The 14,765-nt window shown below is 49.9% G+C and overlaps 1 protein-coding gene and 1 pseudogene across 1 annotated transcript in view; one reads left to right on the forward strand and one right to left on the reverse strand.

Moving 5' to 3' along the window:
- The window catches only part of RRM1 (ribonucleotide reductase catalytic subunit M1), a 19,564-nt gene extending 16,423 nt beyond the window's left edge, over positions 1-3,141 (forward strand). The window contains exons 16-17 of the mRNA XM_026659786.1: positions 1,276-1,464; positions 2,094-3,141. Coding sequence (XP_026515571.1) covers positions 1,276-1,464; positions 2,094-2,282 — 378 coding nt within the window. The 3' untranslated portion in view covers positions 2,283-3,141. The remainder of the gene's footprint in view (positions 1-1,275; positions 1,465-2,093) is intronic.
- A 10,269-nt stretch (positions 3,142-13,410) lies between these two features.
- On the reverse strand, positions 13,411-14,455 carry LOC112122554 (annotated as a pseudogene).
- Between the last annotated feature and the right edge of the window lie 310 nt (positions 14,456-14,765).

Consider the following 14,765-nt stretch of genomic DNA (forward strand, 5'->3'; position numbering starts at 1 on the left):
TAGCTGGGGCTGTGTGCAGGCAGGGGGTAGTTCAGGGTGCAGGGAGGAGGGTAGCTGGGGCTGTGTGCAGGCAGGGGGTAGTTCAGGGTGCAGGGAGGAGGGTAGCTGGGGCTGTGTGCGGACAGGGGCGTAGCTCAGGGGGCAGGGAGGGGGGTAGCTGGGGCTGTGTGCGGGGAGGGGGGGGGGCGGCGCGGGGGGCAGGGAGGGGGGTATTAGGGGCTGTGTGCTGGGAGGACTCTCCTGTGTTCCCTGTTCCCGGACGGGTCTGCCACCCACGGAGCCGAGGATCCCCACCTGGGGGGCTCTTACCGGCTGCCTCTTTGGGAGTAAAGGGGGCTGGGAGCTGAGGAGCAGCCTCAACCTGGGGCACTAGCCGAAGACGAGGGAACGCTGCTGCTGCCTGCTCTATGGCACCAGCCAGAGCCGCAGCTGTCCTGCACTGCCCGGCTCCAGCTTCCTGCCTGCGACCTGGCCGGGGAGAGGAGATGGGTGGGGGGCGGGGAACTGCCCCTGGGACCTCTGTGCTCTTGTGCTGCAGTTTGGGGGTGGGGGGGGGGGGGGCCCTCCAGGTCCCCCCCTCTGCCCATGGGCTCAGGGCTTCTGCCCCACAGGGAGCACCAGGCCTTGGGATTCAACCCTGTACCTCCAGGTTTCAGCCCCGGGGGGGGGGCACTGGGGATCGAGGCTTCAGCCGCAGGGGCCCGCAGACCCCTGGTTGAGAACCGCTGCTCTAAGCTGTCCCAGAGAATGTTAGTCTGCTTAGTTGTGTGTGTAAAGGGGGGAAACTTCAGAGCAACAAATAGACCTAAACCAAGACCCTGCTGTGGAGATGTTGGCACCCATACATGAAAAGCAAAGGAGTCTGTCTGGGCTCAGTAAATTGTGCCCTTGAAATGTCTTTCCCTGTAACATGCTGAGGGTGAATGCCCTGCTAATAAAACACTTTCCCTTTGCCCTGAGTTGGGAGGGTAACAGCTCCCTTTCTTGTCCTGATTGGCTAAGGGGTTCTTGCCATGGAGACCTGGTTGAACAGGGCCTTCTCCTGTAAAGTGTCCCGAAAAGGAAGCTGCCTGTTCTTTACGATGGTAAAATGTCCATTTAAGGGCGTGTATTTACAGATTATTTGGGATCAGTAATGGTTGGCTGTAACGTTGGAGTTCGGTTGCAGTGCGGTTTGGTTTTAGCCAGAGTAGCTTGTTACCGGTTGCCATTATTATGTGGCCATTAAGGTGGTCATTGGGAATGCTGCCTTGTAACCAGTCCTGTTCCTTTCAGAACATCCCGGAGATTCCAGATGACTTGAAGCAGCTCTATAAGACGGTCTGGGAAATCTCCCAGAAGACCATCCTCAAAATGGCAGCTGACAGAGGCGCTTTCATTGATCAGAGCCAGTCCCTGAACATCCATATTGCAGAGCCCAACTATGGCAAACTCACCAGCATGCACTTCTATGGGTGGAAGCAGGTATGTGGGAGGGGTGGGTGGGGGAGCCTACTCGCTAGTTGATAGCGTTTGGATTGACGCATTCGGTCACTAAAAGTTGGCTCATGTGGTTCTTAGAAATAAATGTCTGTTTCCCTTTCATTGCCATCAGCAATATCTCTCCACTTCTGCGGCCTGGCCTACACTAAAAACTTGGGTCAGCCTAGTTACGTCACCCAGGGGTGTGAAAAACCCACACCCCTGAGCCATGTAGATAAGTCAACCTAGCCCCTGGTAGATAGTACTAGGTTAACAAAGGAATTCTTCTGTCAACCTAGCTACTGCCTCTTGGGGAGGGGGAGTCCCAACGCCGACAGGAGAGCCCCTCCCATCGGTATAGGTAGTGTCTACATTGGCGCAGCTGGAGTGTTTCAAGAGTAGACAAGCCCCGAGGACAAATGACTAGGTGGCTTGGGGCGCTCCCAGCATTGTTCCCATCCTAGCATGGTAGCCATAGATTGTTAGCTAATACTGTGGGGTGGTTACGTCCTATTGGGGAGCCATTAACGAAAGCAGCTGCTTGGCTTACGGGAAGTGTGTCTCGGGAGCCAGAACTCAGCCTGAGCTCCAGCATGGTATGAATCCCTGACTCGTGTGCTTTCACTCTGCAGGGTCTGAAGACAGGTATGTACTACCTGAGGACAAAACCAGCAGCCAAGCCCATCCAGTTCACCCTGAACAAGGAGAAGCTCAAAGAGAGAGAGAAGGTGTCCAGGGAAGAGGAGGAGAAGGAGAGGAACAAAGCAGCCATGGTGTGTTCGCTGGAGAACAGAGATGACTGCCTGATGTGTGGCTCTTAACTCACCTGCCCTTTGGTGCCAGCACAGCTGCTCCATCTGGCTTAATCTCTTCTAGAGTAAATAGGTCTAGTTTTACTTCAGTACATAGGGTCTTGCTGGGACTGTGATGGGGGGCTGTCAGGGAGTAGAGTACAATGCTTTCCCCATCCCTGGGTTGGGACCTGTACACACACGTACACACACACACACACGTATATAGCGCATAAGAAGTTTATATGTATCCCATTTACAGCCGAGCTTCCTGGAAACTAAGTGCTTTTGTATAGTCTTGCATTATCCACTGTAGATAGAATTTTACTAAACGTGGACAGGAAAAATGCTAATGCCTGTTACCTTAAGGATGAGTCCTGTGCACTTCAGACAGTTGTCCTCATTGTACTACTGTGCTTATGTGGAGCCTGATGAATGACTTGCCTTTGCCACAGTAACGTGGCAGTGAGGAAAACATCCCTGTGCTCTGTCTGTTGTGGCCAGGGGCGTGTTGTGTTAGGCTGAGGAGTTTGGCTCACACCTGCTGGAGTGACCCCTCACAAGGAGCTCCGGGGTCTCCCAAGGTGCTGGGGGACAGACTGGCTATGTTACCTGTCACATGCACACTTCTTCGCCATCTGGCCAGAGGGAGGGCAGAGCATTGCACCTAAGAGGGCTTCCCTTTTTTCTTGTTACCAGGAAACAGAAAAGCTGTTGCAGCACACTTGTCTGTATCAAAAAACCTGGGTGCTGGTCAGTTTGAGTAACCAGCTTAAGTGTCCCACTCTGAGAGAGCCCTGCTGAATTGCACACGCTGTCTCCTTTCAAGAGCCAAATCCATGTGGCTGGGCTAATTGTTTGAGGGTTCTAAAATAAATGTTTTTACCTTTCTGTGTTCTTAACTTCCCTTACTAAGGCAGTAGGACTTCAGTGGCCTAGTTTTTTGAATTTTTATTGAATTTGCGTATCATGCCTATTAACAACTCTTTAAACTAGCTGAAGACAGTAATAAAGTCTAAATGTTGAGGGCATGTACAATATCTCAGTAACATTGTAGAGTTGTAGACCTGCTGGTCACAGGATATTATAGCCTTGTCTACGTTGCCATTTACAGCGCCGAAACTGTCTTCGCTCGGGGGTGTGAAAAAACACACCCCTGAGCACTGCAAGGTTCAGCGCTGTCAAGTGGCAGTGTAGATAGTGCTACTGCGCTGGGAGCCATTCCCCTCGCAGAGCTCTCTCCCAGCTCTGGAGCCGCAACGACACAGGCCTGCTTAACGTCGGCTGTGTAGGACATACCCTTAGAGAGACAAGGTGGGTGAGGGGATGTCTTTTTATGAGGCCAACTTCTGTTGGTGAGAGAGACAAGCTTTTGAGCATACACAGAGCTCTTCAGGTCTGGGAAATGTGCTCTGTCACAGCTGAACACAAGGTGGAACAGATTGTTTAGGGCAGTGGTTCTCAAACTTTTGTACGGGTGACCCCTTTCACATAAGAACATAAGAATGGCCGTACTGGGTCAGACCAAAGGTCCATCCAGTCCAGTATCCTGTCTACCGACAGTGGCCAATGCCAGGTGCCCCAGAGGGAGTGAACCTAACAGGTAATGATCAAGTGATCTCTCTCCTGCCATCTATCTCCACTCTCTGACAAACAGAGGCTAGGGACACCATTCCTTACCCATCCTGGCTAATAGCCATTAATGGACTTAACCTCCATGAATTTATCCAGTTCTCTTTTTAAACCCTGTTATAGTCTTAGCCTTCACAACCTCCTCAAGCAAGGAGTTCCACAAGTTGACTATGCGCTGTGTGAAGAAGAACGTCCTTTTATTTGTTTTAAACCTGCCATTAATTTCATTTGGTGGCCCCTAGTTCTTATATTATGGGAACAAGTAAATAACTTTTCCTTATTCACTTTCTCCACTTCACTCATGATTTTATATACCTCTATCATATTCCCCCTTAGTCTCCTCTTTTCCAAGCTAAAAAGTCCTAGCCTCTTTAATCTCGCCTCATATGGGACCTGTTCCAAACCCCTAATCATTTTAGTTGTCCTTCTCTGAACCTTTTCTAATGCCAGTATATCTTTTTTGAGATGAGGAGACGACATCTGTACGCAGTATTCAAGATGTGGGCGTACCATGTATTTATATAAGGGCAATAAGATATTCTCCGTTTTATTCTCTATCCCCTTTTTAATGATTCCTAACATCCTGTTTGCTTTTTTGACTGCCGCTGCACACTGCATGGACATCTTCAGAGTCTATCCACGATGACTCAAAGATCTTTTTCCTGATTAGTTGTAGCTAAATTATTCCCCATCATATTGTATGTATAGTTGGGGTCATTTTTTTTCCAATGTGCATTACTTTACATTTATCCACATTAAATTTCATTTGCCATTTTGTTGCCCAATCACTTAGTTTTGTGAGATCTTTTTGGAGTTCTTCACAGTCTGCTTTGGTCTTAACGATCTTGAGCAGTTTAGTATCATCTGCAAACTTTGCCACCTCACTTTTTACCCCTTTCTCCAGATCATTTATGAATAAGTTGAATAGGATTGGTCCTAGAACTGACCCTTGGGGAACACCACTAGTTACCCCTCTCCATTCTGAAAATTTACCATTTATTCCTACCCTTTGTTCCCTGTATTTTAACCAGTTCTCAATCCATGAAAGGATCTTCCCTCTTATCCCATGACAACTTAATTTATGTAAGAGCCTTTGGTGAGGGACCTTGTCAAAGGCTTTCTGGAAATCTAAGTACACTATGTCCACTGGATCCCCCTTGTCCACATGTTTGTTGACCCCTTCAGAGAACTCTAATAGATTAGTAAGACATGATTTCCCTTTACAGAAATCATGTTGCCTTTTGCCCAACAATTTATGTTCTTCTATGTGTCTGACAATTTTATTCTTTACAATTGTTTCAACTAATTTGCCCGGTACTGACGTTAGACTTACCAGTCTGTAATTGCCGGGATCATCTCTAGAGCCCTTTTTAAATATTGGCATTACATTAGCTATCTTCCAGTCATTGGGTACAGAAGCCGATTTAAAGGACAGGTTACAAACCATAGTTGTTAGTGCCGCAATTTCACATTTGAGTTCTTTCAGAACTCTGGGGTGAATGCCATCCGGTCCTGGTGACTTGTTACTGTTACGTTTATTAATTAATTCCGAAACCACCTCTAGTGATACATAGCAAACATCTGTGTGCGACCCCCTCTTACAAGTTAAAAACACTTTTTTTATATATTTAACACAATTATAAATGCTGGAGGCAAAGCGGGGTTTGGGGTGGAGGCTGACAGCTTGCGGCCCCCCACATAATAGCCTCACGACCCCCTGAGGGGTCTCAACCCCCAGTTTGAGAACCCAGGGTTGAGGGTAAGTAGTTAACACATTTCAAGGTAAAGTGGCCTGTTAGCACTTGTCCGATCATGCCATCTCACCTGTGTGTGAACACTTCACAAAGCTATCATTCTCTATATCTGACCTGTCTGTCCTCATCCTTAATGGAAACCTGCACAACACCTTCAGAATTCAAGCTGGCGAGCTTAAATTCATAACTTTGCTAGACGCTAAGGCTTTATCTACACTACAAAGATAAGTCGACCTATGTTAAGTCGACTTGTAGCCACTGCATTAATTACTGTGGTGGCTGATGTCCACACGACCCTCCTGTTGGCGGTGCACGTCCTCTCCAGCAGTGCTTCTACTGACTGGAGAGGGGCAGTGTGGGGGACTGAGAGCTAGGGCTCGTGGCTCCTTGCAGCTCCCCACTGGGGAGTCCAGCTGCCCCCAGCTTGGAACCAGGGGTGAAGCCACCCAGGGCTTCCCTCAGGCAGGGCGATTCACACCCTGAGTCCAGTTGATTGCCATGCTCCCGGCGGGGAGCCAGGACCCCAGGGGGCAGCAGGGATCCCAGCGGGGAGCCTGGGTGGCAGCCTGGCTTGCAGCGGAGTCCGGCTCGGGAGCCAACTTCCTTGGAGCCATGAAATTGACAAGAATGACAGCCAACAGCGTATGTAAGGACGTAGTGTCTAAACCAGAGGTGGGCAAACTACGGCTCACAGGCCACATCTGGCCTGTGGGACCGTCCTGCCTGGCCCCTGAGCTCCTGGCCCGGGAGGCTCGCCCCCGGTCCCTCCCCTGCTGTTCCCCCTCCCACGCAGCCTCAGCTCGCTCTGCCACTGGCGCAATGCTCTGGGCGGTGGGGCTGTGAGCTCCTGGGGCAGCGCAGCTGCAGAGCCGTGGCCTGACCCGGTCTCGTGCTGCGTGGTGGCGGCAGCAGCAGTGTGGCCCGGCTCCAGCCGTGCGGCGCAGCTGTAGTGCTGCCAGCCACTGGTGCTCCAGGCAGCGCGGTAAGGGAGCAGGGGGCGTTGGGGTGGTGGTCAGGGGGCGGGGGTGTGGATAGGGGTTGGGGGGGAACAGGGTTGAATGGGGGCAGGGGTCCCGGGGGGGGGAGCAGTCAGGAAGGAGGGGGGGTTGGATGGGGCACCAGGGGGCAGTCGGGTGGGGGTTCCGGGGGCAGTCGGGACAGGGAGAAGGGGTGGTTGGATGGAGCAGGCGTCCCGGGGGGGCCATCAGGAATGAGAAAGGGTTGGATGGGGTGGTGGGGGTCCAGGGGCAGTCAGGGAGCAGGCGTGTGTAGATGGGGCAGGGGTCCCGAACCGGGGGTTGGATGGGGGGGGGCAGATAGGAGGTGGGGGCTGGGCCACGACCCCCTCCCTAACCGGCCCTCCATACAATTTACGAAACACGATGCGGCCCTCAGCCCAAAAAGTTTGTCCGCCCCTGGTCTAAGCTGACATTGCATCGCTCTAACTACACTGACATAAGTCCTACGCCTCTCAAGGTAGTTTATGATGTCAGCATAGCAGGGGAGTTACATTGGTGGGAGGAACATTTCAGTGTTTACAGCTCCATTGTTTTGTCAACAAAAGCTGACTTGTCAACAAAACTGTAGTGTAGACAAGGCCTGAAAATTATGGACTGAGCAGAGAGAGTGGATTTATGGCTTATTACAGTGATCTATAACCCCTCCTTTTCCCCCCTTGCCTGGAGAGGTGTTAATGGGTCACTTCACCTTGAATGGTCCCTTGAAATATGTATTAACTATTTATGCTAAACAATCTGTTCCACCTCGTATGTAGCTGTGACAGTGAACACATTTCCTAAACCTGAAGAAGAGCTCAAAAATTTCTCTCTCTCCCCTCAAAGTTGGTTCAATAAAAGATATTATCTCACCCACCTTGTGTGTCTAATGTACAGGTAAAGTGCGAGTCAGAAGCCTTGTACAAGGGAAAGAAGAGTCGGTCCCCCTCTTTGTGTTTGTACTATAACATCTAGAGTCTCTACCAGATTGGAACCCTGTTGTGTTGACTGACTTGCGCACACGCCCGCTACAGCCACAATTCTGCAAAATGATGCATGTAGGAGAACCCTGCCTTCTGCATGGAGCCTCATTCAAGGTCAGAGGGGTCAGTTTATGTGCATAATTTTTGAAGCTCGGGACCTAAGTATGCAAGCCAGTCAAAGGTTTGAAAGAGGAAATCGTGTTCATTTTACAGACGAGGAGACGGGGGCTCAGGGAGAGCAGGATCAAGGAGCAATGGTCTCAAGTTGCAGTGGGGGAGGTTTAGGTTGGATATTAGGAAAAACGTTTTCACTAGGAAGGTGGTGAAGCACTGGAATGAGTTATCTAGGGAGGTGGTGGAATCTCCTTCCTTAGAGGTTTTTAAGGTCAGGCTTGTCAAAGCCCTGGCTGGGATGATTTAGTTGGGGATTAGGTCCTGTTTTGAGAAGGGGGTTGGACTACATGACCTCCTGAGGTCTCTCCCAACCCTGATATTCTATGATTCTAGGTAGCCTGGGGTTTCTCAGGGAATTTGGCACAGCTAAGATCTGAACTCAGATCTCCTGTGTTCTAGTCCTGCACCTTAAGAGATCCTCCTTCCTTTCCCAGTTTCCCTCAGAGTGTGTTACCAGAAATAAATTTGTAAATGTTTTCTCTTGGGGGAGAGTACAGCATGGCCTAATTGTACCCTCTGTCTGGGAGCTTTCCCTAATCAACTTAAATGTACCAAGACCCGCACTGTAGAAGCCAAGGGAGGATGGAGGTGAGAGCTTGTAGTGGCAGAGAGATGCTACCAGAGTTGGGGGTGTGGAGGGAAGGGCTCAGAGAGGAGAAATGGTGGAGCCGACAACCCCTTCTAGGCACTTGGAGATAAGATGCCAGCTGAAGAGTTGGGTACAACAGAAAGAAGGCCCCAAGTCAGAAAGGAGTGTGTTGTGTGCAGAGGAAAGGAGGCAGGGGAGGCACAGAGCAAATGGAAATCTGCAACTCCGGAGACCAGAAGGGAGGATTCAGTAGTTGAGATGGTGTTGGCTCCCCGTTCTCGCTCATGGTGGGAGATCTTCAGTAAGCCCAGCCTGCTCCTGTCCCCTCTGATGCTCCATAGCTAGCCTGCTGTTGATCGTTGCCCTCTGTGAATGGTCAGTTTGTGCCTAGCTGCAGTTTGATCTGATCGGCTTTAAATACTGGCTACAGCAGCTGTCATGGCTGTGTGGGCAGATGAGACGCTCCCACAGCCTAGCCCCTTCTCGCGGAGTTGCTCGATGCTAGATTCATATTCGCTAGGTGACCTGCAGCCTGGCTAGAGCTAAGGCCCTGCCCTTACTCCTCATGCTGAGAGCAGGAGAGGAGGGATTTGGGGTAAGGTGCTAACTGTTGACCAGTTTCTAATCCCTTCATTCCCAAGGAGGGCTTGCTGCAACTCTCACCTTCTGGATCTTAGGCGTGACCACTCATTAGTTTGCTTGTGTCTCAGCCATGGGCACTACTGAAGCCCAGGTGTTGTGTTGCAATCAGTGCCCTCATGTGGACTCCGTCAGCCATGAGAGGACGGAGGTGGTGCCATCCTGCTTCCAGGATGAGGGGGCTGAGGGCGGTCACAGGATCCACTGGGGCTGGGGGTGGGTGGGCAGAGCTATGACCCCAGCTGGTGATTCGCTCTCTACGCTCTCCACTGCCGCCTTTGAGCCTGACCCAGCCGCTGCAATCTGCCTGCCTGACCCTCGTGTCTGCTGTCTCCTAAATTCCATGCACCCCAACAAGCCCCTGCTCATACCCGTCATCGCCAGCCGCACTCCCCCAGGCTGACGGGCGTTTAAACCTCCAGCTCTTTCCCTTTTTGCTGCCGCTGCTGCAGGTCCAGGCAGATGGCTGGTTCCCTGGTGAGCTTCTGTTGTAAACTTGAGTGGATTTATTTTTACTCTCAACTTTTCCCAAATTCATGTTACTCATCTCCCATGGTGCTTCTATGGCCACGTCAGCCTAGAATCTGAGTGCCTCACAATCTGTAATGTATTTATTCTTGCAGCAGGTAGGCAGTGCTGTTATCCCCATTGTACAGATGGAGAACTAAGGCACAGCGGCTACGTGATGTGCCTAGGGTCACTTAAGAATGTGGCTGAGCAGGGAATTGAGCTTGGGTCTTCTAAGTGTATGCCCTAACCACTGGGCCATCCTTCCTCTCAGTGCTTCTTAACGCACCTATTCTACTCTGCTGACAAGAGGTTTGGAGTTGAGCATCGAGGAAGAGCCACAAAGTCTAATGGAAACAGCAGTGTTGCCCAGACTCCCTGTTGAGTAAATCTGATTTCATGAAGTCACTCTGGTGCTGTCATTTCCTCCTATCTCTGTGCCTTTGTCCTATTCCCCCCCTCGCCTTCCCCTGTTGCTTAATTTAGATCAAGTTCTTCTGAGCACATACAGTCAGAGCTTTCATCATCTGGAGGCCAGAAGGGACCATTTTGCTCACTTAGTTTGACTGCTTTCATAACATGGGCCCAGATAATCTCCTCCAGTAATTTTTCAGTCAAGCCCATTACTTGTCTTTGAACTATCGCAGCTCTGTTAGAAAGGCATCAGCCTTAATAGAGAGACTGCAAATGAGGGAGACTCCACCTCGTCCCATGGTAAATTGTTCCAATGGAAAATTATCCTCACCGTGAAAAATTTGCACTTTATTTCTAATCTTTTATATGGTGCCACATAAATACTATGGGACACAACTCCTGAGCCACACCTGCTCTGGGCTTTGACATGAGGCAGTGGAGCTAACGGAGGCATGACTTGCTCAGGCACAGTGGTTGGGACATGCTGCCAATGAACCACTGATGGGGCCTCTCTTTTGCATCTACTCAGGTATGCAATTGGGTGTGCAAATATCTATGTGTGTGACATACATGTGCACTTAGCTTGTTTGCGACAAGTGTGTAAATAAGCAGTCGGATGTGTATCTGGTTACTTTCATGCCCGGTGTCAGCCATTTGTGGTCAGAGGATGTGTAAATCATGCTTGAAGTCCACACTGTGTCAGTGCAAGGCCTATGTGCCACTTACAGCTCCTGAAAAGCTGCCATTGCGTGTGTATCTCTTTGAGCTGATGCTCCTTAATTTACTGACAAAAAACCCCACACTGCTGACCGGTACTGCTGCCAGCCCCAAAGCAGCTGTGGAAGAAAGAGCTGGTCTTTTTTCCCAAGGATTCTTTTCTTCTTTTCCCTTTAATAATGACAGGTTTCAGAGTAGCAGCCGTGTTAGTCTGTATCCGCAAAAAGAACAGGAGTACTTGTGGCACCTTAGAGACTAACAAATTTATTTTACCTTTAGTCCTTTTGTTAGTCTCTAAGGTGCCACAAGTACTCCTGTTCTTTTTCCCTTTAAAATAGCTTTGCATTTTTAAAATATCTTTGGTTCTTGCCGTTAAAGATGCGGAGAGAGTCAAGAAGTGGCCAACGGGAAATAGGGAAATACCCACACACAATCCCCACCCTCCCTGCACAAAACTCCCATCCTTATGGAAAAGGAGATTGACCCCAAAGAGAAGACCATGACTGCCCAGTGTCCCTTAATTAAGCAGAATATTTCCCCCACCATTTAAGTTAAAACCCAACAGTGCAGCATAAAGCACTGTTGCGTGATGATTACTATTTAATATGTATATTGCTATAGCATCCAGAAGTTTCAGTAAGGATTGGGGCCCTGTTGTGGTGGGTGCTATACAGATGCTGTGCCAGTTTTGTCCCTAGTGTAGCTTCTGGGCTTCTTACAATTCTGAATAGTGGAGGTGGCTAATTTAGTGACACTAAGTACTGATTTCATAGAATATCAGGGTTGGAAGGTACCTCAGAAAGTCATCTAGTCCAACCCCTCCTCAAAGCAGAACCAATCCCCAACTTTTTTTTTTTGCCCCATATCCCTAAATGGCCCCCTCAAGGATTGAGCTCACAACCCTGGGTTTAGCAGGTCAATGCTCAAACCACTGAGCCTCTCCGGCCCCAGACCTGGAAAAACTGGACCTGGAAAAACTGAACGCTCTCCTATTAGGTCCACCAGAGTGGCTTAGAAGGAAATGAAATACAACCCCAGTCAAATGCAAAGGCGAGGTAATACAGCTCCTGGTTACACAGAACACACTCGACATACTGTTTTGACTCTTGAAACATGAAACGCTCTCTTCTTCCCACTCACAGGACGTTGGAAGGCCTTTTAAAACGCGGAATTATGCAGCCCGCAGTCTAGGTCCCTGCTGCATTGAGACTGACCGGCTGCCTAGTCACAGTTCTGCTTTCAGCCAACACGTCAAGCGCGGTTTTACAGCGTTCTAGAGCCTGCGCTGGCGAGAGGGCATGGTCCCTCGCCTCAGGAGCTGCGGGGTGTCGAGCGCGAGGGGGAAGAACCAACCCGGACTGTTTTCAGTTATTTCAGGCAACGTAGATAAAGAATCTAACACATCAGAAAAGGGCAGACAAATAAACAGTGACAAGTTTTTAAAGTTCTTGTACACAAATAATAAGATGGGTGAACTAGAGTGCCTCGTGATAAAGGAGGATATTGATATAATAGGCATCACAGAAACCTGGTGGACTGAGAGCAATCAATGGGACACAATCATTCCAGGGTACAAAATATATCGGAAGGACAGAACAGGTCATGCGGGGGGGGAGTGGCACTATATGTGAAAGAAAATGTAGAATCAAATGAAGTAAAAATCTTAAGTGAATCCACATGTTCCATAGAATCTCTATGGATAGAAATTTCATGCTCTAATAAGAATATAACATTAGGGATCTATTATAGACCACCTGACCAGGACAGTGATAGTGATGATGAAATGCTAAGGGAAATTAGAGAGGCTATCAAAATTAAGAACCCAATAATAGTGGGGGATTTCAATTATCCCCATATTGACTGGGAACATTTAACTTCAGGACAAAATGCAGAGATAAAATTTCTCGATACTTTAAACGACTGCTTTATGGAGCAGCTGGTACGGGAACCCACAAGGGGAAAGGCAACTCTAGATTTAGTCCTGAGTGGAGCGCAGGAGCTGGTCCAAGAGGACTATAACAGGACCGCTTGGAAATAGTGACCATAATACAATAGCATTCAACATCCCTGAATTAGGGGTTTGGAACGGGTCCCATATGAGGAGAGATTAAAGAGGCTAGGACTCTTCAGCTTGGAAAAGAGGAGACTAAGGGGGGATATGATAGAGGTATATAAAATCATGAGTGATGTGGAGAAAGTGGATAAGGAAAAGTTATTTACTTATTCCCATAATACAAGAACTAGGGGTCACCAAATGAAATTAATAGGCAGCAGGTTTAAAACAAATACAAGGAATTTTTTCTTCACGCAGCTCACAGTCAACTTGTGGAACTCCTTACCTGAGGAGGTTGTGAAGGCTAGGACTATAACAGCGTTTAAAAGAGAACTGGATAAATTCATGGTGGTTAAGTCCATTAATGGCTATTAGCCAGGATGGGTAAGGAATGGTGTCCCTAGCCTCTGTTTGTCAAAGGATGGAGATGGATGGCAGGAGAGAGATCACTTGATTATTGCCTGTTAGGTTCATTCCCTCTGGGGCACCTGGCATTGGCCACTGTCGGTAGACAGGATACTGGGCTAGATGGACCTTTGGTCTGACCCGGTACGGCCGTTCTTATGTTTTTATGTTCTTATGTTCTCTGAAGGTCCCAATCCTGCAAGGCGCTGAGTGCCTCCAGCTCCCAGCACAGTCACGGGGAGTTGAAGGTGCTCGGCTTCTGCAGAGGAACAATCCCTCTGTTACCAGTTACACGTCTATCCTCCAATGTCCTCTGCGGCAGCTCCAAGGGCCTCTTTCTTTGCGGCGGAGGGCAGAGCCTTGTCATCCCGAGCAGGGAACGCCTCATGTGGCTCAGCACCGGCGACTTGCCTTCTCCCGAAGGACCTCAGGACACGCTGCTTGATCTCTTTCGTCCTCACGCCATAGATGATGGGGTTGACGGTGGATGGGAGTAGCAGGTAGATGGTGCTCAGCAGGTTATGCACGTCCTGTGAGATGGCCTGGCCAGCCCGGTACACGATGGAGGAGGAGAGGAAGGAAGAGTACATGAAAAACATCACCAGCAGCTGGGTGCTGCAGGTGTGGAAGGCTTTCCGCCGTAGGCTGCCTGAGGCGATTTGCAGGGCTGTGTGGACGATGACGGTGTACGAGGCCAGGATACAGACGGTATCGAAGATGATGATGACGGCTCCCACCACCATGCCCAAGATGCTGTTGCGGGACGTGCTGCTGCAGGCCAGACTCACCAGGGCTATGTGCTCACATGCAAAATGCTGGATGACGTTGGACTGGCAGAAAGGCAGCCTGGAGGCTAGAACGACCATGGGGCAGACCACGGAGATGCCACGGATCAGGGCAGCGAGGGTCAGCATCGCCAACAGGCGCTTGGACATGATGTTCATGTAGCGCAACGGCTTGCAGATGGCGACGTACCTGTCCAGCGCCATCATCGGGAGAACAGAGGAGTCCATTATGATCATCAGGTAGATGAAAAACATCTGGGCCAGGCAGCCGGGCAAGGAGACACGGCCGGAATGGAACAAGAAGGCCAGCAACATCTGGGGCATGATGGCATTGGTGCTGCAGAGCCCCACGGCAGAGAGAAGCGAGATCAGCAGGTACATGGGGGAGTGCAGGCTCTCCTCCACCTGGATGGTGTAGATAATAGTGCAATTCGCCACCACATTCACCAGGTAAAGGCAGAAGAACGGAATGAAGAGGAGAGGGTGGAACTCCTGCAGCCCAGGAGAAATCTGTGTAGGAGAGATTCCCGTCTGGGCTTCGTGTCTCTCCTGCCATGCTAGGGCTGGGCGGTGGGGGGGATTGCAGAGCTCTAACGGGAAGGATGCTGCCTCTCTGGGTTAGAATTTTTCTGGCAAGTTATAATGGCTACAGAATGAATGGCTGGTTTGCAGAGCGGGTCTGTCTCTTTATAGTGCCCCCATGCCTGTGGTATCTCAGCCCCAGTATCCTGACAACATTATTAGTATTAGATCCAGAGATTACTTACAGTCCTTTAATAGTCCCTGTCAAGATGTAAAGTGTCCAGAGTGGCTCTGAGAAACACGGCTGAGATGATTCTGATCCAGCTCGCCTGGCCAGGGCAGCG

This window comes from Terrapene carolina, unplaced genomic scaffold, assembly GCF_002925995.2.
Source record: "Terrapene carolina triunguis isolate 2854851 unplaced genomic scaffold, T_m_triunguis-2.0 Scaffold676, whole genome shotgun sequence".
NCBI lineage: Eukaryota > Metazoa > Chordata > Testudines > Emydidae > Terrapene > Terrapene triunguis.